Source organism: Chelonia mydas, chromosome 5, assembly GCF_015237465.2.
Source record: "Chelonia mydas isolate rCheMyd1 chromosome 5, rCheMyd1.pri.v2, whole genome shotgun sequence".
NCBI lineage: Eukaryota > Metazoa > Chordata > Testudines > Cheloniidae > Chelonia > Chelonia mydas.
Window position 1 is genome coordinate 79,833,878 of NC_051245.2, and position 26,156 is coordinate 79,860,033.

Genomic DNA, 26,156 nt, shown 5'->3' on the forward strand with positions numbered 1-26,156 from the left:
TTGGGAAAGTTTTTAACCTAAGCTGGTAAAAATAAGCTGAGGGGGTCTTGCATGCCAGTCCCCACATCTGTACCCCAGAGTTCAGAGTGGGGAAGGAACCTTGACACCATCCTTGAAGATACAAAGCCATGCACCGTCACTGTGAGGTCCACATCTGAAAGAAAAGGTCATACACAGTATATAACAGAGTAGGAAATGGTTTTCCCAACCTGCACAAATCTGAGATTTTGAAAAATTTTCCCATCCCAACTTGGGAAGAAAAAACAAAATTTCAAAAATTTTCATGAACTGAAAATGCGTGGAATAAAAAAGAGTTTGTAACTATACATTCAATTAAATTTCTAAATAAAAAATCATTTTGGCCCAGAAGATAAAACTCTTTGGTTTTGTACGTGTAAAAAGTCTCATTATGACAATTTTAAAAAAATGTTGAACAGGAAATTAACCAAAATCACTCCTTTCCCACAAATGGCTACCTTTCGCTCCCCCAAAAAACCCCAGCAAAACCAAAAACAAACCCCTCTTCCCCACCCCAAAAAACCTACACACAATTTTAATAGAATCATAGAAATATAGGGCTGGAAGCAACCTTGAAACCTTGTGAAGTCCAGCCTCCTATGTTGAGGATGGAACAAGTAAATCTAGACCATCTCTGACAAGTGATTGTACAACCTGTGCTTGAAAAGTCTTCAATGCTGGGGATTCCACCGCCCCTCTGGGTAACTACTGCAGTGCTTAACTACCCTTAGAGTAGAAAGTTTTTCCTAATATCTAACCTAAAGCTCCCTTACAGCAGATTAAGCCCATTACTTCTTAGTCTACTTTCAGTGGGCCTGGAGAACAACTGATCACCATCTTCTTTATAACAGTCCTTAACATACTTGAAGACTTATTATCAGGTTCCCCCTCTGTTTTCTTTTTCTCAAAACTAAACATGCCCTTTAACCTTTCCTCCCAGATTAGATTGTCTAAATTTATCATTTTTGTTGCTTTCCTCCAGACTCTTTCCAGTTTGTCCACATCTTTCCTAAAGTGCCCAGAATTGGACATAATACTTCAGCTGAGGCCTCACCACTGCCAAAGAGAGATGGACAATTACCTCCTGTATTTGACATACAACACTTCTCTGAATACACACATAATGATATTAGTCAATTTTGCAACTGTATCACATTGATGACTCTCATTCAATTTGTGATCTACTATAGTCCTCAGATCCTTTTCAGTAGTGCTACCACTTAGTTCCCATTTAGTAGCTGCGCATTTAATTTTTCCTTTCTAAGTACTTTGTACTTGTCTTTATTGAATTTCATCGTATTGATTTCAGACCAATTCTCTAATTTGTTACGGTCATTTTATATTCTAATCCTGTCCTCCAAAGTGCTTACAACCCCTCCTACCTGCTTGTCATCTCCAAATTTTACAAGCATACTCTCCACTCAATTATCCAAGTCATTAATGAAAATGTTGCACTCTGGACTGACTCCTGTGTGTCCCCACTAGATACGCCTTGCCAGTTTGATGGCAAACTCATTGAGTACAGTTTTTCAAACAATTGTTCCCCTACCTTATAGTAATTTCATCTAGACCCCATTTTCCTAGTTTGCTTATGGGAATGTTGTAAGGGATTGTGTCAAAAGCCTTATTAAAATCAAGGTATATCATGTCTACTGTTTCTGCTCTATCTACTATGGTGGTAACCAGGTCAAAGAAGGAAATTAGGGTGATTTGGCATGATTTGTTCTTGATAAATCCATGCTGGCTATTCCTTATAACCTTATTATTTTCTAGGTGGCGTCCAGAACTGGGGACAGTACTCCAGCTGAGGCCTTACCTGTGCCAAATAGAGCAGGACAATTATGTCCCACATCTTACGTACCACACTCCTGTTAAATTACCCGCAAAAGACATTAGCCTTTTTTGCAACTGCATCACATTGTTGACTCGTATTCAATCTGTGATTCACTATAATCCCCAGATCCTTTTCAGCACTACTACTGCCTAGCCCCATTTTTGTAGTTGTGCATTTAATTTTTCCTTCCTAGGTGTAGTATTTCATACTTGTTACTAAATTTCATCTGGTTGATTTCAGACCAATTCACCGATCGGTCAAGGTCATTTGGAATTCTAATCCTGTCTTCCAAAGTGCTTGCCACCCCTCCCCCTCCCATCTTGGTGTCATCCACAGTTTTTATAAGCATACTCTCCACTCAGTTAGCCATGTCATTAATGAAAATATTGACTAGTACCAGCCACAGAACAGGACCCCTGCAGAACCTCACTAAATTCTACATCTCCACTTAACAGCAAACCATTGATAACCACTTTTTGAGAATGGTCTCTCAACCAGTTATGTACCCATTTCATAGTAATTTCATCTAGACCACATTTTTCTTGTTTGCTTATCATGGTAGATTGTGCATGACATCTTTAATCTGAAGATAAACGGAAAGATAGTATTGCTTTATAAAAATATTTGTAATTCTACATTTTGCTAGCAACAAGGCCAGTGGTATAAATGTAGCTGATTCTTTTTCCATTAGAGTAATAATCAAGGCTAGGAGATAATCTGATAGGTGACCTGTTAGTACATTAAAGCATGGTAATAATGTTTTGTTTCTGAGATCATGTACATCTAGAAAGTCATATTTCATCATAAAATGAACCCCCCCACCCCTTTTTAATGTGGTGCCTCTGCCCCTTTTTCCATTGGGAAGGGCATATCTAATTTGTCTGAGGAGAAGGTTTCACATGTCATATGAAAATATCTGTAATCTGTCATTAATGGAATGTTTTTGTTGGGATATTCATGTTCAAGATAATAGGGCTGACTCACCACTGCTTCACTGCCATTTTACATCAGCACAACTGCATTAGAGTGGAGAATCAGGCCCTGTTACGCTATTCTGGTACAAACTTGAAAGAGTCTGAGTCTGGAGACTGTAGCCATTCCAGTTCGTGTGTATTTGTTATTTCAAAGACCTTTCTGCTTCTTGTATGATAGTTAAAAATGACACGTATTTAGCAAAATGTTAATCTTTCTGGTTTTATCATTTGTACGTAAGTCAAAGTATTACAGAAATAAGCAAGTAACAGTATTAGGATATACCATAACATTAAATGAAAGCTCGGTCTTAAGTCATTGATCACAAGTTTTAATTTTCCTGATTGTTTTAGAACAATGAGAAAAGCATTAATTGTAAGGAACATAATAAAACACCCAATGTATTCATGTGACTATCACGTTGTGGGGTGCTTCAGAGTTTTGCTTTCTTTTCTAAATTCAAAAAAATGTATTTTACTATTCCGCTTGAACTAATTTCTGAGGATTATTGGACACGAGAAGGATTTTAGCCAGTCATCACCCAGAAAAGTCAAATGCTATTATCTCATGAACAGTATTGAAGTTTTTATTGACACTGCTGTTCTCACTCAGTTGAATTCAATGGAATCATACCAGGAGTGGTTTTGGCCCTACATATCCAGTCATATCTCTCCATATTCACAAAAATTCAATTCAATTATTTTCTTTTTAGACCTGGCCTCATTTTATAACCTATCCTTGAACAATTAGTCATACAAGCCTTGCCTCCCAATAGTGGCATCACTGAAAAGGCCAAGAAAGCTGCAGCACAAAACTTTCAGAAAAGCAAGAAACAATTTTATTTTTATTTCTTGAGGTGTGTTGATTCTTCTTTTGCTCTGAACAAGAAATAGTGTTCATTGGGCCAAAAGAAATCTGATGAGGTTCAACAAGGACAAGTGCAGAGTCCTGCACTTAGGACGGAAGAATCCAATGCACCGCTACAGACTAGGGACCAAATGGCTGGGCAGCAGTTCTGCAGAAAACGACCTAGGGGTTACAGTGGATGAGAAGCTGGATATGAGTCAACAGTGTGCCCTTGTTGCCAAGAAGGCCAATGGCATTTTGGGATGTATAAGAAGGGGCATTGCCAGCAGGTCGAGGGAACGTGATCGTTCCCCTCTATTCGACACTGGTGAGGCCTCATCTGGAGTACTGTGTCCAGTTTTGGGCCCCACACTACAAGAAGGATGTGGAAAAATTGGAAAGAGTCCAGCGGAGGGCAACAAAAACGATTAGGGGACTGGAACACATGAGTTATGAGGAGAGGCTGAGGGAACTGGGGATGTTTAGTCTGCAGAAGAGAAGAATGAGGGGGGATTTGATAGCTTCTTTCAACTACCTGAAAGGGGGTTCCAAAGAGGATGGCTCTAGACTGTTCTCAGTGGTAGCAGATGACAGAACGAGGAGTAATGGTCTCAAGTTGCAGTGGGGGGAGATTTAGGTTGGATATTAGGAAAAACTTTGTCACTAGGAGGGTGGTGAAACACTGGAATGCATTACCTAGGGAGGTGGTGGAATCTCCTTCCTTTGAAGTTTTTAAGGTCAAGCTTGACAAAGCCCTGGCTGGGATGATTTAATTGGGGATCGGCCCTGCTTTGAGCAGGGGGTTGGACTAGATGACCTCCTGAGGTCCCTTCCAACCCTGATATTCTATGATTCTATGATTGATTCATTGCATTGGAGCATACTCACAATAAATAACTTCTAAATGTTTCAGTTGCACTTGGATGCTTAATTGCGGAAGGAGATGGCTGCCATTCAGACCTCACTACCATGAACATAATCTGTTACTTACACAGGTGTTTCAGACCTGCATGGAATATAAGGCCACAGATTCTGTTCTCTCAGGGTGATCTACTCCTACAATTTCAAATTTTCTCTGTGCTAGGCATCTTAATTCCTTTGCATTCTCTTTCTCCATTAAAAATAAAAGTAAATCCTGTGGAAGAATCTGGCATGGAGTAAATTCTTAATTAAATGCACACTCACTCATGGATCAAGGATTTCATGAATTAAATAGATCAGTCTCAGGAGTAATAAAAACCTCATTCTTTGAATAGCTGATAATGCAGACATTTGTCAGGCAGATGTAAGAGGAATCAAGTTAAAAAAACCTTTAAAGGAGCATTTGAGTTTGTAAATTACATCTGCAGGATAAAATATTAAGAACTGGTAAATTAAGAAATATAGAGTAAATTGTCTTTAATTTTAAAAATAGATACAAATGAGAATGGTCCCTGACAGTGGAGGAGCAGAAAGGAGAAATCTCTTTTCTTCTGAGCTCCATTTTTAATTTCCATAGTTTCTACAACGTTAATATTTGTTGATATTCATTATTCTCCATGACATATCAATTACAGCTGGAACCACTCTTTTTGATTTAGTTACTGTATGCCAAAAGGAAAAACAAAGGAACAAATTCTGATACTACTCTGATGGCCATGGTATACAAACAACAGAATAAAGCAAAATTCCTTTTGACAACAATGGAAGTTTTGGTTGATTGAGGGCTACGAAATTTAGTTCAAAGTGACTTTTTATTATCAAAGTCTAAAAGCCAAACTTGTTGGGCTTTTACCATGCCAGGCTTCACATGTCATTTCCCCCTGTAGTTCCAGACAAGTCTGCTTTTTTGAAGTCCTATATTCTTCTGCTCTCACTCCTATCTTTCCTTAGATCATGAAGTCTATCTCACTTCATGATCACTTTCACCCAAATTGCCTTCCACCTTCAGATTAGCAACCAAATCCTCCCTGTTGGCTAGAATCAAATCTAAAATGGCTGTTCCCTGGGTTACTTCCTCCACTTTCTGAAACAGAAAGTTGTCCCTAGTACATTCCAAGAATTTGTTGGAAATGTTGTGTTTTGCTGTATTACTTTTCCAACAGATGTCTGTGTAACTAAAGTCCCCAACTGCTACAGGGTGTGTTTTGAATATTTCTGTTATTTGTTCTAGAAATGCCTCCTCCTCCTCCTATTCCTGATTTGATGGCCTATAGTAGACCCCTATCCTGATGTCACCCATATTTTCCAACTTTTATCTTTCCCCAGAGACTTTCAACTGGTCTTTCTCTCACCTTCTTCTGGACCCGAGAACAAGTTATATATTCTTGATGTATAATGCAACAGCTCCTCCCTTTCTTCCTTGCCTATTCTTCCTCAACAAGTTAAAGCTCTCTATACCAATATTCTAGTCATGAGATTTATCCCCCCAAGTCACTGTGATGCCAATTAAATCATAATTCAACTTATGTACTAATACGTCCAGTTCATTTCCTATATTCCTTGCATTTGTGTGTAGACATCTAAGATGCTGAACAGATTCCTCCACTGATTTTCCTATTGTTGTTCGTAATTTTCCATGCTTCCCCCCTGCCACCCCAAAACATCTAACTCTCTGTTAAGGTTGCTTTTTTTATGCTTACCTGGTAGCATTTGTCACTGCCCCTTTTAAAGCTAGTTTAAAGCTCTACTCACCAGGTTGGCAGGTTGATGCACAATTTATGTTCTTCCTCTTCTTGGTCAGGTGGACCCCATCTCTTCCCAGCAGTCCTCCTTCTCAGAACAGCGTGTTCAGTTCCTAGGGTGATCAGGGATAATCTGAAGGTACAGACTAGAGACCGAGGACACTGTTCTTCCTTCCTACACTGGGACAGGAATGGAAGAAGATTGGATGGAAGTGGTGTTCTTAGCCACTGCTCCCTACATTCTGGCACAGTCAGGATCCTGCCCAGCCCCTGATGTAAGTAGCTCTCAGTATGAGTACAATGTCTCTGGCTAAACCCAGACCCTTCCCTGGCCTACCCGTTTCCTCCCAATATGGAGGGACTTTGAGCATGGTTAGCCTTAGAGTCCTTTTGCTATCTCTACATCAATGGGCAAGGCCTCATGCTCAGAGAATAGTCTCAAGGAGCAACTCCTGCCCCCTTTAATACCCATTTGTACTGCCAGAGTGACACAAAGGGGCTTTAGTGTAACCGTAAATTGGGCCCCAGGTGTGGATAAAATAGGCCTATGACACAAGTTAGGGTCTAATTTGGGCATAATTCTCTCTTTCTCTGCATGGTTGAGGCAGTAAAAGTGATCTCATTGGCAATCAACTATCATAAACATTTCAGATAGTCAAACCTTCCACTAGAAAATCACATTGCTATATATCAGATTTAACCATTTCCCCCCATCCTTTAACTTGCCTCAAACATTATATTTGTAAGCTCATCATATGACAAATGCTTTTAAAAGACAATGGTCTCCAAGTACTTTCTGCCAGCATATAGTATGTAATCACAGTAATATGCATCTCATGATAGTACAGATATTACATGAATATCTAGATATTCATTAAAAACTATCAGAATACCCACATATTTTGGGGGGGGGGGGCAAATCTCTATTCTCCTGGGCCTGACTCTGAACAGAGAGTTCAGATGGCTCCATTAACAAGGAGGGATTTCACTGGGAGCTCTGCACAGGGATCTGCTACATGAAGTTCATTGAAGGGTCAGGACCTTCTTTTTCCACTGCACTTGTTCATCTGATTTACAGCCCACAGGAAGAAGCAATATTTGGTTCTCACACCTTAAAGAACTATAATGTAAATACACCACTCACAGCATTAGGAGAGACAAGGTGATGCTGGGAAGATGGAAGGATATGATAATCCCACTTTTCACATGCAGTTAAGTATTTAATATCTGAATAAGAAGTCAGCACCAGTTGAGAATTCAGAGACATAAAATTATAAACCTTTTTATAATCAATTGATAAGCAATAAATAATTTAATAGAATGACTACTTTCTATATAATAAATATCCACTTCTGGATTCTAGCTTTAGGGCTGGAATATAATGAGCACCTCAATTTAAGGCTGGCAGCAGTATATTTCCTGCTCATTGTATTTTATTTATTTATTTCAATTTCTTTGACCTGTCTACCAATGGCTCTAGGCACTTTATACAGTTAAAACATACAACATCAGACTAAATCTACAAAATACATGATGCACACTGCATAATATTATGCCAATACCCATATATAACAAAATTATATATATTATATTATATAATTATAACAAAAATAATCCCACACAAACACTCTATTACTTTAAAAAAAAGGAATACTTGTGGCACCTTAGAGACTAACAAATATATTTGAGCATAAGCTTTCGTGAGCTACATTTATGCTCAGATAAATTTGTTAGTCTCTAAGGTGCCACAAGTCCTCCTTTTCTTTTTGCGAATACAGACTAACACGGCTGCTACTCTGAAATCTATTACTTTAGTGATTTCCTCCCATGTCTTAAAGGTTAAGAAATTCTGGTTCTGAAGGTCCAAAGTGGGGACCTTCCAAAATCCAGGAAAGGTCACATTAGTCTCACCAAGCAGAGATTACCTTTTTTTTCTCTTTGCCACAGTTACTACCTAATCATATAGCAATAATCCCAGATCTAATGCCTCCCCATCTTTACGCAACATAGGTAACATGAAGGAACCACAAGGGAAGAGTGGTATCTGCATAATTATGTTTACTAAACATATATATAACAAGCAAGGCCTAGCTACATGCACTCCTGCTCTGATAGGGTTCAGGTGGCTTCTTTATCAATTTGACCTTTAGTACATTCTACAGAGGTAACAGATCTAGGAGCAAAAGCAACAGCCTTTCAGGTTGTTGACTTAAAGGCTTGGCCACTGAAATGTACTCTCTCGCTAGACAAAAGGTTGGCTCCCAGCCAAGAGAACTGGTTTGTCAGAGGAGAGGTCACCTATCAATGAAGTTACTTGGTAGGATTCTGTGGTCTCCTGTTGAGGCTGACCAAGGAGTCACCTGACAAAGGAGATTGGAAGGCTATAAAGGGCAGAAGCTGCTCTGTTTGGTCTTTCTCTTCAGCCATGTCACACCAGCTTAAAATGAGGGAAGTTGCTGCAGGAGCTGGATGAAGTCAGGGGAAGGAGGGGACCCTGCCTGCCTGAATACAGATGATTCTCTAAGGACAACCAAAGGAAAGATGAACTAGAATAAGGGGAAATGCATGCAGGGTTTATAATTTTTAATAGATCTGTGTAATTCTCATGTGATCAGAGAAATAGCAATAACGATTTAGAATTCTGTGGAAAGTGTCTGTATGTTATTGGCTATACCTACCACGTAGCCCCTTGCACAAGGCTTACATCTTCAGTGGGATTCTAGCAGTGGGTGTATTTAAGCTACAGGAGTCTGAGGAATCACTACTGGTTCCAAGGTCTTGGCAGGGGACAGTGAGGTCTCAGCTCCCAGGCAGGAGTGTTAGGTAGAGCTCTGCATTCCAAGAGTGTCCCTGAGGGCCCTAGGACTTGGATGGTGCCTGGGCTTTGTTACGACTCCAGAGGCTTAAAACACCCAGGGATCCAGAGACTGGATTCCCACAAAGTGATCTGGTGGGCTGTCACCAAGGGTAGCCACACTGGATCTGTGACCACCTCCATTGCCCTCTTGTTTAATTTTCAAACAACCACCTTCATGCTTTTTCACATGTTGCCCTTCATGCTTGGAAGGTGCTACCCATAAACACCCACAAAACTATCTCATTATGATCCTTCAAAACCCTCCTTAAAACTCCCCATTGCCATGAAGCTTACAAAAAACTTGACAATGGCTAGGTTGCTGGTGTGCAGCAGAGACCATTGCATATCATGCTGACCAATATTATCTCATTATTTCCTTGTACTTCCCCATAACTCTATCTGTATCCATCTGTTGTCTCTTGTCTTATACATAGACTGAATCTTTGCCCCAAAGAGTTTAATCTTTTTGTTCTGTGTTTCCTCTCATAATGGAGTCCTGCTCCATGACAGGTGCTCTTAAGCACTACAATAAAAGAAATAAATAATAAATAATAATAATGTAGGTATTCTGTTGCGGTCTCTTACTTCTTTCTTAGGGCTTATTCAACAACAGCCAGTTCCCACCCCTGGTACTGAGAATCCATTCAGCAAATCGATGGTTTTCAAATACATAATATGAAAACTAAATTCCCACAGAAAATTAGAAGCTTATAAGGTAAATATGGGCAGACACAGCTCTAACCTTTATATATGAATCTGGGAGTGACGGGTAAGTAAAGACATTGACTTTAGATATTGAATACTAGAACTGGAAACAATTAAAGTGCGGAGGACAAGCTGCTATAATTTTTAGAAATGGCACATCACAGATTAAGATCAACGAAAACTGATTAATTCAAATAGGATAAATAGGATTCACACAGATTATTGAACTTGTCACCTTTTTCATTTGGAGAACTGGAATTGATTCAAGCTAACTGACTGACCCATAAAATGGTTCAGTTCAAATGCTTCTACTTAATACTATTAAGTGACTGGCTGTAGTCATTAACTGTATCAGCAGAACGGTAAGCCTAGATGAGCAATTAAAAAATAAGTCCTGAACAACTGGCTAGTTGGCAGGCGTGACTACATGTTCTTCACAGACTTTGAAACTCATCTCAAAATGTGTATTTCTAATATAACAAAAATAATAACTTGTAATTAACTTCAAAACATCCCAGTAAGGAACATACTATTATGTTTACTGTACAGCTATGTAAGCTGAGAATGGAGAGTTTAAGTCACTTGGCAAATGTCAGATAGTAGATCAGTGGCAGAACCAGAAATCAAAGTCAAGGGTGCCTGCTTCTAAGTCCCTTGCTCTAAGAAAATATTTGCAGATGACATTAGTTCTAAAGGGTTGATCCTAAGTATGCTAAATGATTGATACATTTTAGATATGCTACATTGATATGTTGGCTTTATATTCTCTTAACTTAGCGGAATTGTGTTCATACTTTTGCACTGAACCTTAAATGTATGCTAGGAGAAAATCTTTATCTAAATTAAGCCATGTAGATCACAGAGAGGCAGCTGCAGTTTCCACTAAACTAGACCATTCTTTCTTTCCCTGCTAATCTATGTGATTCATTACTTTAATCATTATGGGCCTGATTCTTCCACTCTTTACCACAGGGAGTGGTGTCTACTCATATGAGCAATCCTATTGATTTCAGTGGGACTACTTATGTAAATACTAACTCAACATAAGTAAGGATGGCAGAAATGGGCCATTATTAGTCATATTGTGGTCTAAGTTCTGACCTCATTAGTGTCTGTGCAAACTTGCTGAATTTAGTGGGAGAAAATTAGGACAGAGTCAACGTATGTTTTGGACCGGTATCTTGATACAGTTTTAAGACTCATTTGGTATAACTTCTGCTTACAGACAATCAGAACATTAGTTTGAATGTCTGCTCCTGTAACGTAGAATTTTCACTAAAAACAGCTGCTGAATGGGGTCTTCATTAATCAGTTAAGGCTGTTTTAGTGTCTGCCAAATGTGACAATTTAGCATCAGCAGGGAAAAATACAAAATTGAAGGACTACATTTGCTAGCAACTGTATTTTTTTAATCAAGCATAAGATTTATTCTCTGCTAAATTTGCAGTCAAGTTAGTTCTTGAGCATTATGATAATTGTATATCACCCAGTCACAGATTTCCAACATGGGTATTTTAGAGAGGTAGACATTCAGTAAAGTCTGTGAACTGTTTTGAATTGGATGACCATGGGAAACTTATCAGACTATATTTTGCATTAAAATGTATTAACCTATCACATATGTCCATCATGACACGATGAAAAACTGTCCTGAATCTAAATCAAAGTCAAAGCTCAGGCTGCAAAGCTTTTTCTTTTTTTTTAAAAAAGAATTAAAACACAGGCAATCTTCAGGCCATATCAATGGCATATTTATTATATATGCACACATAATATTACAGTCTCCATACTGTTAAAGCCTTAAACATGCAGCAAATCCTCGCTGAAGCACACACTGCAGATAAAGGACAATTTTTGTTTAAGTATCAGATTGTTTCATACTTTCCATTTCACTATGTAATGATAAATCTTATCTTTACTGGCTGGTAATCAGATCTAATGCCAGCAGCACTCCATAGGATGCAAAAAGAAAAGGAGTACTTGTGGCACCTTAGAGACTAACCAATTTATTTGAGCATAAGCTTTCGTGAGCTACATCCGATGAAGTGAGCTGTGGCTCATGAAAGCTTATGCTCAGATAAATTGGTTAGTCTCTAAGGTGCCACAAGTACTCCTTTTCTTTTTGCGAATACAGACTAACACGGCTGTTACTCTAAAACCGTCCATAGGATGTGTTCACTCCATGAAATACCTTTATCCATTTGAGGTAATTACCAAATAGGAATAGTCTCAAAGAATTATAAGGTTTTATAAAGGATTATAAAGTTATAAAACTGACTTTTAGGCACTACCAACAAGTGCTAGACACAGGCCAACACGAGCTCAGGGCAGTCAGCCCTGGCAGCAATTCCACATTAGGACACAAACAGCTCCCTGCCCCCATTCCCTACGTTGGGTGCACGGAGCATGGTCACCCGAACTGAGCATGCTCAGTAACCTTCGCTGTTGCCACTGCCCTCTCTCTGCCCTTACTTCTACTTACGATTTGCTGCCTCCTCTTTGGAGGGGTTAAAAAGGATCAAGGGGGAAGCAAATCGCAGCGTGGGGGGGGGGGGAGGTGAGCAGGGGGCAGAAATTTACTGGCCGTGGGGCTCAAGCTACTGTAGGTAGCGGCAGGAGAGGGGCTTAAGGGGAAAATTGGGGGTGGGGCCCGGGTTTAAGCCTGGGGGGGAGATGCTGCCAGACCCTGTGGAGGGACAAAACCCCCGTTTAGGGGGGAGAGGGGAACAGTGGCCCCGTGGGATTCAGCCGCGTGCTGTGCTCGCAAATCTAGGGGCGTGGGGGGTGCAAAGGCGTGTTTTGTTCTTCTCACAGGAGGCTGCATGTCAGGCAGGGGGTGGGTTCCTGGGGCCCGGTTCTTAAAGGCCCAGGCCTCCCAGTGCCTAGACTGTCAATGCTCAGACACCGCAGCTGCAGGGCTAGGTTACTGCTACAGCCAGGAGACAGAATGCTGTGAAATATTGTACAGACCCCCCCCCCCCAAACTCTGCACCTCACATTTTGAATATGTAAAAGAGTCTTCTATCAGTTTCTATGTCTATATGAAATCACTGCAGCTCCTTTCTCTTATATAACGTGCTGAGTTGCTAACTCCCTTCCAGAGCCCATATCTGCACCCGCTCCTGTACCCCAATCCCCTGCCCCAGGTCAGAGCCTGCACCCCTCACTCAAACGCTGCATAGCCTGCAACCCTCCTGCACCCCAACTCCATCCCAGAGCCTGCACCCCAAAAAGGGCCAGATTAACCTTTTGTGGGACCAGTACTAAACATATTTGTGGGCCCCCATGTGGGCAGGGGGACAGAGTCCTCAGAGCGAGGGGTTGGCCAGGGGCAATGGGAGATGGGTCATGGCACAGCAGGGACAGCCCTGCTCCCCACAGCCCAGTACAAGGGCACTGTTTACAAACCGGGAGCTGCCAGACGCACACTGGCCAGCCCGGCCCTGCGCTGCCATCATGCTTCTTCCCCTTGGGGGCGGGCCCATGCTGCACCATGCTACCCCCCTGCCCAGCATCCCTCTGACTCCCTACGGCCAGTGCCATGCCACCCAGAGACCCCCACAAACTCCCATGCCCAGTGCCCTCCCACAGACCACTATGCCCAGCACAGCCCCCCTCACCTAGAACTCCCCCATAGCTCCTCTCACTGCCCAGTGCCCCCCTAGCTGAACACCCCCCACAGCCCTCCCACAACTGCTCAGCACCCTGCACCTCCCCGCCCAGAGCCCCCCCCACAGATCCCCTCACTGCCCAGTGCTCCCCACTGCCACAACTGCACAGTGTCCCGCCCAGACCCCCCACACTTCCCAGCACCCCAACACACACAGATCTTCCCACCCCCCCACTGCCCAGCACCCCCGCACACCCACTAGAGACCTACTCTCCCACACCCTGACCCCCAGCCACAATAGCTGGCCCTGATGGGAGGTGACTGTGTCTGCCAGGCTGAGCTGGCAGCACAGCCAGAGCTGGTCCTGGGGCAGGATAACTGCGGCCCCTTGGGAGGGTGCAATCGGCCAGGCTGGAGCAGGAGCAGAGCCTACCTGGGCCAGGCTCCCTCAGGACCCATATGCCTGGCAGGACCCACCCAGCTGAGCCCCACCGCACTGTCCCCTGTGACTGGCTGAGATTGGCCCAGCCTCTGCGCCAGACCCAGGTGGCTCTTCCCCTGGGGAGGCAGGTGGGGCCCCACAGGTCCCAGGCAGCAGAGACAGCTCAGAGCTGGAGCAGTGCTGGGGAGTGGGGCAGATTCCTGGGATGTGACTCCTGAGATCCCACGCAGCCCACCCACACCCATTGGCCCTGTGGCCAGCAGCCCTGCCGAGCCCGCATAGTGGTCCCCAGCTACTGGGTGATGAGCTCCCTACAGGCGAGTGGAACCTGCTGGCTGAGAACTGCTCACACAGCAAGGCCTGTGTGCTGGACTTCCCCAGGTGAGGGGCCAGACCCAGCTATGTGCCATTCGCACCACTGTAAACCTGGTACTGACCCCAAATCCACTCCCACAACAACGCTCTCTTGGACCTTTTCTGGATGCCACCAAAAAATATAAAAATATGCTGCCCTGGTGCTCTTTACTGCTACACGAGACTTGATGCAGTGAAATAATTTCCCTACATTCCATCAAACTCTGCATCACACATTCTGAGTATTTAAAAGAGTCTCATCACTATTTGTCTACGTGAAGTCTCATAACAGTTCACAAATTTTAGGATTGCCTTTTGCTGCATTTATCTTGCAAATGACTCCAGCCCTTACAATCCCATGTTCACATGTCATTGCTTGTGTGTAGAAGCTGATTCACAAATATTCAGTAAGTGTATTAGATGGTGTCATCTTACATCCTTCCCAAGAGCAAAAATCTTTTGCAACAATGAAGGCTTGGGCTCATGAGCAGCAGCTGCAGAAATTTTGGATGCGCAAGTCCACATTTCTGCATCTGTGTGCAAAACTCACCAAAATAAAAGCTGTACTTATAATGGAGAAGAAAAAATAATTGCACTCTGGGGATCTGCAACACCAGATTCTTATTGGTCAATGAGTGGTCTCTCTCCTAAACCAAGGTGGAATGGATTTCTTTAACGTAAGTAGTCACAACATATTGTTAAAGATCATTTCATGCTCAATGCCCTCAATTATGTCACAGATAATACCTGTCTTCCTGGGGAACCAGGGCACAGTATCCACTCTGTCTGACTCATGAAAGGACGCTCCCCCACCCCCCACCAAAACTGATCAGAGAAAAAACTTGCATAGAGCAGTGAATGGTGGTGTGAGACACACCTAGATCCCTGGTGACAAGTTCAGGCAGCTTCCCTATCCTCACCTGCATTAAAGATGTGACAGACTCAACTCAATTAGCGTACAGAATGGAGAACAGAGGCCACTCCCCTATCCTCATCTGCATGAAAGATGGAACAACCAGACATCGCATTAGCATATAGAATGGGAAAAAAGAGAACCGCACAGTACTCTGGGACCAAAAGAGCAGGGAACAATGGCATCATGGGAGATCTGTGCTCCAGATGTTAATGACCCTATGCTGCATACACCCAGCTCAGCAGTTAAACCAATTCTAGTAGCGAAACTTTGATTGATATCCAAAATACTCAAGCAGCCCAATTTCATTGTCAACTCCCTGAAGGAACACCAGCCATAGTTAGAAGCTCCTATTGTCTAGCCTAAAGAAATTCCTTGAGTCATCAGTGTACCCATAAACAAATCTAGTGTCCTCCCTTGAACCATTGTATTTTCTTTACAAAACCATCTACTCACCCTCCAGTAAGTTTTCTGATGCGTGCATAGACCCAAATTCTGCCTCATTTCCACTGGGGTTTCATCTACTCCTGACTGATACAAGACTCTGAGCTATCACCATTGCCTGGGAAACCTCACAAGTTCAAGCTTCTGGAGTGGGTGAGATCCCTCATTTTCCCTCTCTGTTTCCTTTTCTACCTCAGGTATTAACCTTTAATAATGTAACTTATTTTGTTTAGGCTCTCCTTGAGTAGTTATCACTATTAGTCCATAAATAACTTTACTCTTGTGTTTGCATCTTCCACATTTATTCTGCAGAAATGCTTCTTTTACCTAAGCTACAGATCCTTCTTTTAATAATCTTTTATGTACTTGAAAACTGTTATCATGACCCCTTTAGTCTTCTCTTCTCCAAACTAAACAAACCCAATTTTTTCCAATCTTTCCTCATAGGTCATGTTTTCTCGACCTTTAATCATTTTTGTTGCTCTTCTCTGGACTTCCTCCAGTTTGTCCACATCTTTCCTGAAATGTGGCACCCAGAATGGAACACAGTACTCCAACTGAGGCCTAATCATCATGGAGTACAGCGGAAGAATTACATCCCCTGTCTTACTTGCAACACCCCTCCTAATACAAAAAAAAGCAAACAGAATTCTGAGATGTAACAGTCTTACACTGTTGACTCATATTTAGCTTGTGATACACTATAACACCCAGACCCCTTTCCACAGTACTCCTTCCTAGGCAGCCATTTTCCATTTTTGTATGTGTGCAATTAATTGTTCCTTCCTAAGTGGAGTACTTTGCATTTGTCCTTATTGAATTTCATCCCATTTACATCAGACCATTTCTCCAGTTTGTCCAGATAATTTTGAATTTCAATCCTATCCTCCAAAGAATTTGCAATTCCTCCCAGCTTGATATACTTCCATTTCATTCTTAATCCCCTGCATACCTGTTATGGGTACATTCTACTCTATTTACTGTAATAGTCCTAAATACAGGAATTTAGGAGCAAAACATTGAAAATAAAAACGTCTCTGCCTTTTAATTTTCAAATCTGCTTCTTCATATACCTTTAAATATCCCTTCTATTGGGCCTTTCCTGACATTTCGTAGGAATACCTGCAACATTTTACCACTACTACAATTGTCTCAACAACATAAGTCAGTGCATCCACGACTATCCCAACATCTTTTTGCACAAAGAGCCTTATGCAGATAAATCCTTGAGCTAGATTGCTACGAAGGCTGCACATATAATTGGTGATCTCATTAGTGGTGTTTGGATTTCAATGATAATATCTTGAAATTAGTAGCAATTACTTCCTAGTAATGTAACAAGATGATATACCTTTTGTATCTTTTAAATACCTTTATGTCTATATAAACCTTTATGTTTAAGTAAACAAGCATTCTGCTTTCTTTATCCTGTTAACTCTTTCTTCATGACAGTCTAACTAGCAAGGCACTTATATTACACTCATCAGTATGGTAGCAGAGCATGCTCCTTGTCAAAATTTGCAGTTCAGTGCTTTATAACAGCATACATGTCTACAGACTTCAGGAAATTGTATCTAATGCACCAAACTGGAGTCTGGTTCTCCACAGTCTTGCATATTTTGTAGTCTAGATCAGAACTGTAGCGTTTTGCATCCACTTTGCACAAGTGTAAGGTCCAGATCCACAAAGGAACTTAGATGCCTAGATCACAGATTTAGCAGCTACTCCAGAAAACACCATCCTAGCCACCACGGATGTAGAAGCTCTCTACACAAACATTCCACACACAGATGGAATACAAGCTGTCAGGAACAGTATCCCTGATGATGCCACAGCACAACTGGTTGCTGAGCTCTGTGACTTTATCCTCACACACAATTATTTCAAATTTGGTGACAATATATACTTCCAGACCAGTGGCACTGCCGTGGGCACCCGCATGGCCCCACAATATGCCAACATTTTTATGGCTGACCTGGAACAATGCTTCCTCAGCTCTCGTCCACTCTCGCCCCTTCTCTACCTGCGCTACATTGATGACATCTTCATCATCTGGATCCATGGGAAGGAAACCCTGGAAGAATCCCACCACGATTTTAATAGCTCCCACCCCACCATCAACCTCAGCCTGGACCAATCTACACAGGAGGTCCACTTCCTAGACACCACGGTGCAAATAAGTGACGGTCACGTTACCACCACCCTATACCAAAAACCCACCGACCGCTATGCCTACCTTCATGCCTCCAGCTTCCATCCCGGAGACACCACACGACCCATTGTCTACAGCCAAGCGCTGAGGTACAACTGCATTTGCTCCAAACCCTCAGACAGAGACCAACACCTACAAGATCTTCACCAAGCATTCTCAAAACTACGATACCCACACGAAGAAATAAGGAAACAGATCAACAGAGCCAGACGTGTACCCAGAAGCCTCTTGCTGCAAGACAAGTCCAAGAAAGAAACCAACAGAATTCCACTAGCCATCACATACAGTCCTCAGCTAAAACCTCTCCAACGCATCATCAGGGATCTACAACCCATCCTGGACAACGATCCGTCACTTTCACAGGCCTTGGGAGGCAGGCCAGTCCTTGCCCACAGACAACCCACCAGCCTGAAGCATATTCTCACCAGCAACTACATACCGCACCATAGTAACTCTAACTCAGAAACGAATCCATGCAACAAACCTCGATGCCAACTCTGCCCACATATCTACCCCAGCGACACCATCACAGGACCTAACCAGATCTGCCACACCATCACCGGTTCATTCACCTGCACATCCACCAATGTAATATACGCCATCATATGCCAGCAGTGCCTCTCTGCTATGTACATCGGCCAAACTGGACAGTCCCTACGTAAAAGGATAAATGGACACATCAGATATTAGGAATGGCAATATACAAAAAGCTGTAGGAGAACACTTCAACCTCCCTGGACACACAATAGCAGATGTAAAGGTAGCCATCCTGCAGCTAAAAAAACTTCAGGACCAGACTTCAACGAGAAACTGCTGAGCTTCAGTTCATTTGCAAATTTGACACTATCAGCTCAGGATTAAACAAAGACTGTGAATGGCTAGCCAACTAGAAAAGGAGTTTCTCCTCCCTTGGTGTTCACACCTCAACTGCTAGAAGAGGGCCTCATCCTCCCTGATTGAACTAACCTCGTTATCCCTAGCCTGATTCTTGCTTGTATATTTATACCTGCCTCTGGGAATTTCCACTACATGCATCTGATGAAGTGGCAGGCAAAATGGTGGGGAGCCTAGGTGGAACATGGCTGAGATCCTGAGGAAGAGGACGAAAGGGATAGGGCCATAGGTGGTGCAGCCAGTGGACAGGGTGGTAGGGGCCCAACAATTGCTCTGGCTCAGGGCCCCGAGAAACCTTAATCATCTTCCGTGTTCCATCTTCTATAATCAACAGAGGGGACATTGTTCCATTCTGAAAAAGGAAGAAAGGCTGTCATTGTGCATACCATGAAAGAAGCCCTACAACTCTTTGAAAGATATCATGACACTCTATTGGGTGGACATCTAGGAATATTCCAAACGAGGAATATGCTGACATCAAAATATTATTGGCCAGGGATGACAAAAGACATTGCCAATTGGGTATGTAAAGTAATGAAACTAAATCCTGAAGAACGCTATTTACAATTGAAATAGAAGTTCAAAATGTATAAAAGAAATATAAAAATATATTTGGTGTGCAAATGTGAACTCTGTTCCCTTGCAATACTATTTCCATGACGAAATGTTAGTATCATCATATTGTTCTATCAAAACCAGGTTGCACGATGTCTTACTTGCCAGAAAGAGAGAAAGGAATTAAATTGAAAAGCAGAAAGGTGAATTTTGGAATCAGACACATTATTGTTTATCATTATCCATTGTTATTTCTGCGATACAATGAGGCTTTGATTTTGAAATGAGTCCAATGCATACAAGTGGCACAGCATAGTGCAGCAATTACCGCTATCATGTCTTTGCACTGGCTGGGGATATTTCTTCAGCTTTACTCTTGGATGGTTTTCCATAACCCATTCCTGTACTTCTTTTTGTTTGCTTTTTTTCTTCTGTATTTAAAAATGGGCTTTACATTCTCTGCTTACGACATATGGGTGGAAGCCTTTCCACTTAGAAGTAAGTCAACATCTGAAGTGGCAAAGAGCATGTACAAAATGATTGTTCGACGTGGATGCCCAAAGCAGATACTGACGGATCTTGGTCCGAAATTCAATAATAAGGTAATGACTGGTTTTTTTCTGGTTATTTGTACTATGTAGTCAAACTCACTCTCAGGTCACTCATTGATCTCAAACAATCACCATACTTTTTTTTTTTTTTTAATAAACTGCTGTTGGTCACCGTCAGTGTTGCTATAAAATTATTTTTCGGTGTCTTCATATCTAACAAAGAAATGCACAACTACTTGTTTCCAAAACAAATATTAAAAGATGGGCTATTCCTGTTGCTAATTACACATAAAAGTACAGCAAATACACAAAGGAACATTCCTTAACACAAGTCTATATGTAAGTTTATGGTGTAACTTATTTTCTTTCAGTTTAACCTGTATATTTGTGAAAGATTGAGAATAGAACGTAGCTTCACCAGCCCGTACCACGCATAAACCAATGTCTTGGCTGAAAACGCTAATAAATCCATAAAAAGGTAAGTGAAGGGGTGGGAATATTACAGTACTAATGGTAAGTAGAGTGTGCTATGCAAGAAGATGTAACTCACAAAAAAATCTTCAGAAGCAATGTGTTACATGGAAAGTCTTTTTCGTTATGTATTACACCTTTTTGATTATGTTTGATCTGTTTTAGTCAAGACCGTACATGTGACTTTCTTTTTTTAAACAAACCAATCAATCAATGAGCATTTGTTACAGAGCACTGCTGAAGATGGTTGATGACAATGGGAGTAATTGGGATGAATTACTTGACCCCATTTTGTTTTCTTTGCAAACTAAAGTACACGCAACAACAAAAATTTCACCCTTTTGACTAATGTTTTGTGCTGACCGAGTATTTCAAGAAGAAGTCTCAGAGAATTACACAGTAAGTGTATGTTATTACCAGCACCTTTCATGTATACATGGCATTCAGTGTGTCTTCATTTTACAAATACAATCCCTTCTCCATTTGTTTACAAAGATCCCAGATATGAATACGTTTGGGGAAGATTTCTGCAAAGAGTACAGCATAAATATGAAATCGAGACATGATGCTGACATTGCACTGGCCCTAAATAACATTTCTAAAGCACAAGAAAATCAACAAAGACATTATGCTAAAAGAAAGAATTCTAAATATGGGGAAATAACATTTGATGTTGGGGACTCTGTTCTGTTACTTGTGGCACCTTAGAGACTAACTTTTCTTTTTGCGAATACAGACTAACACGACTGTTACTCTGAAACCTGTTCTGTTACTGAATGCTAGAAAGAGAACAAGAAAAGGAGGAGTACTGGAACCTAGGTATATTGGACCATACAAAATTACGGCTGTTGAGGGTAAGAGAGTGAAATTACAAACCATCTTAGGGAAACGGTTAGGAACCATGTACAGTATGGCACACTTAAAACCATTTAAAGAGCCACCAACATTAGCTGCTGCAAGCACATCAGAGGGAAAAATCGGAACTGAAATTGCAGTTGGTGACACTGAACCAGAAACACCCACAGAAGACTTTAGAAAAGTGGATGGCACTGTATCCCATGACAGCACAGTGAAAAACATAGAGGTCACAGCAATGGAAGAAGAGAAGTATGTAGGGCAAGATGTTTCAAACAATGATTCAAGTGATGCTGATGACAATTTTGATGACATGCTTGTGGAGAAGGTGGAAGACAAGCAATGGATTCTGAAAGGTAATTGGTTACCGCACCTTTCTTAAACAGATTAACATACTTCATAAATGGAACTATGTTAAAGGTTTTCATGTACAAAGTGGCCGCATTCACAGTAGTAAAACAGAGAAAAAGGAAACTGTATTACCATGCATGTAATATGTGTTAATATTTTTTTCTAGTCAAATTTGTAAGGACCAGCAAACACACAGAGAGACTGGAGGCCAAAGTGAGAAACATAAAAGTGTATGGCTCTTCATTTCATTGCCTGAAACCGAGAAGCTGGATAAGTGATGAGGTATATTTAAGTACCACCAAACATGTATTTGTTAATGGGATTGATTCATCAAATATTATTGAAATTGTGCCTTTTCTTTCATCATGTGTTGTAGGAGTCAGGTAATTACTTTCTACCATATACTGTGGACTCATGAGGCACATGTGAAGATAACAGGAAGAGTGGAATTATGTCACATAGCAGACAGTTATCTTAATACCCCTAAAGTGGGATATCTCACAGGTTTGGTTCTGTAATGGTGACTATGAATCAATAATATCTTTAAGCACACAAAAATTTGAATGGGGTGAATGGTTGCTATTGATTGACCAGTTGAATGAAATTGGTAGTTTTATATACAGGTGCAGTAAAGTAAAAATTTGAGAAAATATGACTCACAAAAAAGAAAAAGATATGTTCAAACCAGTGACTGGATTAAAATATTGACATTAACTAATAAATAAATTAACATTGACATTAATTAATAAATCAAGATTTGCATTTTCAGTGTTGGCTGTAACATATTCATCATTTCATATATTTATTTTCAAGAAAGGGAGGAGGACTACTGCATATACTGCAACCTTGTCAACTGTGAAAAGGAAAGTGAGGATTGCACGATGGTAAGAAACATAGAATGGTATGAGAAATAAATGCCATAAACTGCCTAAGGATCATGATTCTTATAAAAATTCCACATCAGTAAACATTTTCATCATGCTGACAGGCATATGTTAGGTGATGCTGCCATGTGGAAGGAATAGCATGAGTGAATGCAAAGTATGTGCATCCGATGAAGTGAGCTGTAGTTCACAAAAGCTTATGCTCAAATAAATTTGTTAGTCTCTAAGGTGCTACAAGTACTCCTTTTCTTTTTGCGGATACAGACTAACACGGCTGCTTCTCTGAAACCTGTCATTATAACTTCTGTGATTTCATTTTCTCAATTGTTACTTATCAAAGGTCAAGTGTGATTCTTGCAAGAGGTGGGCATCTATACCATGCATTACAGAAGGAACCAATCAAGACTACCTGACTGATGAGAAGAAAGAGTACAACGCAAAAAATGTGCATAGTTCCCTTCTTTACCAAAAAAACAAAACAAAAAATCCATTATATTTAAATGCCTCTTGTTCAAAACATAATGCAACCAAAATATTTTTTTTATTTATATACCAGATTATAATAAATGTTTTTTATTTGAAAAAAATTATTCTCAGTATTTGTGTCCCTGTGTACAATGCAAATTATAAAAGCAGCAAGGAGGAAGGAAATCGTGAGTGTTTTCGACCAAAACCCCCATCCCTCCTGATTCGCAACCATCCCTGCACCAGTGATAGGTGCATGGGCAGCCAAGTAATTGGAAATAACCAAGGATGAAGCCAGTGAAAAAAGATCAAAGGGGCCACTCTGGTATTACCTTGGGCTCATGGGCATGCTCCGAACCCCCAAACCTTGCCTCCCTTTTCACGCACGTCTCAATCACCAAATACATCAACTGTGCACGTTAGCAAGGAGGGAGAAATTGTGAGTGTTTTTGACCACAAAATCCCATCCCTCCTGATTTGCAACCCCTGGACCAGGCAGTAAAATCAAATTGGCACATTAGCAAAGAGGAAGCAAACCGTGAGCGTTTTCGACCAAACCCCCATCCCTCCTGATTTGCAACCCTGGCAGGCGGTAGCAAGTCCTGAGCACTGGCCAAGTGGTCACGTTTGCGTGGCGGAGACTGCATCTAGTTGCAAAAGGGGAAGGTTGCTATCTGTGTCGTCCTCTCTGTGCTAATGGTGGGGCCCGGGGCTGCAGTACGAGGCCCCGATCCTGCACTCGGATCTGAGGCGTGGATGCCAGGGCAGCCCAGCTGAGGTGAGCGCGGCGCCGCCCCAGGGGATCCTCTGGGGCCGTGCAGCGGCAGGTCCCGGTCCTCGGGCGCTCATCCAGCCCCGTGCAGAGGGCCTGCCTCAGCAGCGGGGCGCCGCGGCCAGGCCGGGGCCTCGGCTCCTCCTAGCAGGCGGGGAGCGAGCCGGGCTGAGGGTGAAGGGCCCTTGAGCCGGGGGAGACGCCGCTGGGCTGGGAGCGGGGCACCTGGGCTGGGCCGGGCCTCATGGTGAGGAGGCGGAGCAGGCGCCGGGATTTGGGGCCGCCCGTCTGCCTGGGGGCGGGAGCGGCTGGCGGAGCAGCAGTTGCGGCAGCTTGGGCCGCAGGGAGGCGCCTGAGCGGCTGCCCCTGAACATGGCGGCGGCTGCTCCTCCCGCGGGCGGCGGGGGCTGCTGCCCGGCCGGGCCTGGCGGCGGCTCGGTGCCCGTGCTCTTCTGCTTCTCGGTCTTCGCCCGGCCCTCGACCGTGCCGCACGGCGCCGGCTACGAGCTGCTGATCCAGAAGTTCCTGAGCCTCTACGGGGACCAGCTCGACATGCACCGCAAGTTCGTGGTGCAGCTCTTCGCTGAGGAGTGGAGCCAGTACATCGACCTGCCCAAGGGCTTCCTGGTCAGCGAGCGCTGCAAGGTGCGCCTGGTGCCGCTGCAGATACAGGTGAGAGCCACCCCAGGGCCAGCTCCCGTCCCGCAGCTTCCCGCCCTCCCTGTGCCTGCCTCGCTCGGAGCTATGGGCTCCCTGAAGTACACGGGGGTGACTTACACTCCTTCGCTCCTCTGAAGCGCACGCCTCCCACCGTGTCTGCATGAGTGCACTCCCGGCATCTCTCAGCCTGCAGGGGTCCTGCCTTGGTTTCCCCTCACCCCCCATTCCTTTAAACTAAGACTTTCCCAGCGCGCTTCAGGTCTCCTTAAGACACACCCCCCGGGGGTGCTGAAGTGGTTTCCTTTATAAACAGGCTTCACAGTTTTTGTTCAGTGGCATTCAGCACCCTCACTGTAAAAACTGTTCCAGTGCCACAGCCCCCAGCCACCTCTCTCTCAGGCACACACCCCTTTTCACACCCACTGCCTGCTTCCCTCTAAAGTCCACACAGGCTGTTGAAACCCCCTCCTGTAGCCACCCCTCTCTTATGTAACCTGTTCTAAAATTTCTGTTGGAAAATGAATGTTGAAGGAATATAACCCCAATTTCTCTTAACATGCGCATGTAGAATTCTATGTTTACAGTTGTGACCAGAGTTTAGAGAGAGGATTTATTAGTTCTTATCACTTTTATTATTTCCCAAATAGTTAAATGATAAATACAGTTATCCTCAAGAAATCTCAGAGCTTCCACATGTTGCAATAAATGTCTTCGTTTTAAATACGACGGAATATAGAAGACAGATTATAAAAAGGATTGCATAGCAGTGTCTGTGAGTGCCATGTTTCCTGACTAGCGTTGTAATTGCAATGTCTGAGGGAAACTTCAGTGCAGAGTAAAGAACGGATTAGGCAAAATCTAAATCTGAGAGGAAGCAATACAGCAAACCTACATTTCATATTATATGGATACATTTATCTTATTAAGCCCGTAACCTAATGCACTTCACAGAAGCACATGTATCTTACAGCCACGCTTGAATCTTGGTTTTATATTTAATGAATCAGACCATATTTTCCCCAAAGGTGGTACAGTACATAAAACAGTAAACATTTGTCATTTGAAATAGACAACCTGTGCTTTCTTTTCTTTTCTTTCAACTTAATTTGTGCTAAGGTGGAGTTGAGGTTGGGGTCAGGGTTCAACATTGAAAACAAAGATAAATCTTTAATTACAAATTTTATTGTGCCAGAGCTTTGTACCATGCCTTATATGTCCCCAGTTTTATATTCAGTCCTGCTTCTGATAAATTATAGAATAGTAACTCACTGGTTTCATAGCAGACTGCTAGACAGATATAGTACGTGTTTTTCATAGTAAGGTATCTTCATGCATACCAGAGATTTATGCCAGTCGTGCTGTAATGACTGCATTCAGAACAAAATTGCATCACTTTTCTCTTTTTCCAGCGTAGGGAGTTTTAAAAGTCAACCATTTTTCAGTAATGAAAATTTGAATTTTATATGGAGAGGAATGTTCATGTTTTAGCTGTAGTCAATTAATTTTTCTCTGTCAGGCAGAAATTCTGGATGAGTTGGAAATGCAATGTAAAAAATGAATAATTTTTATTATTTGGAATATGGCTATTCTTTGTATCACCAGAAAATACTTATTGGGATGTTATTCATAAATTAGCCTTAATAGAATCCTGTGCCCTAGCAGGTTATCAGGTCAGACTCCCTCTATCTCAGTGGCTCTCAAACTTTCCAGATTACTGTACCCCTGTCAGGAGTCTGATTTGTCTTGCGTACCCCCCAAGTTTCACCTCATTTAAAGACTACTTGCTTACAAAGTCATACATAAAAATACAAATAGTGTCACAATACAC

General features: G+C 42.2%; 1 protein-coding gene and 1 long non-coding RNA gene across 2 annotated transcripts in view; one reads left to right on the forward strand and one right to left on the reverse strand.

Moving 5' to 3' along the window:
- LOC114018726 lies at window positions 1–24,592 on the reverse strand. Its single transcript, XR_003563991.3, has 3 exons — window positions 24,446–24,592; window positions 6,344–6,513; window positions 1–154 (listed from the first exon to the last, which is right to left on the reverse strand). It is a non-coding gene; the product is annotated as an uncharacterized LOC114018726 (long non-coding RNA).
- ISOC1 (isochorismatase domain containing 1) overlaps window positions 21,239–26,156 on the forward strand; it is a 16,932-nt gene continuing 12,014 nt past the window's right edge. Inside the window, exon 1 of the mRNA XM_007056791.4 lies at window positions 21,239–24,340. Coding sequence (XP_007056853.2) covers window positions 24,041–24,340 — 300 coding nt within the window. The 5' untranslated portion in view covers window positions 21,239–24,040. The remainder of the gene's footprint in view (window positions 24,341–26,156) is intronic.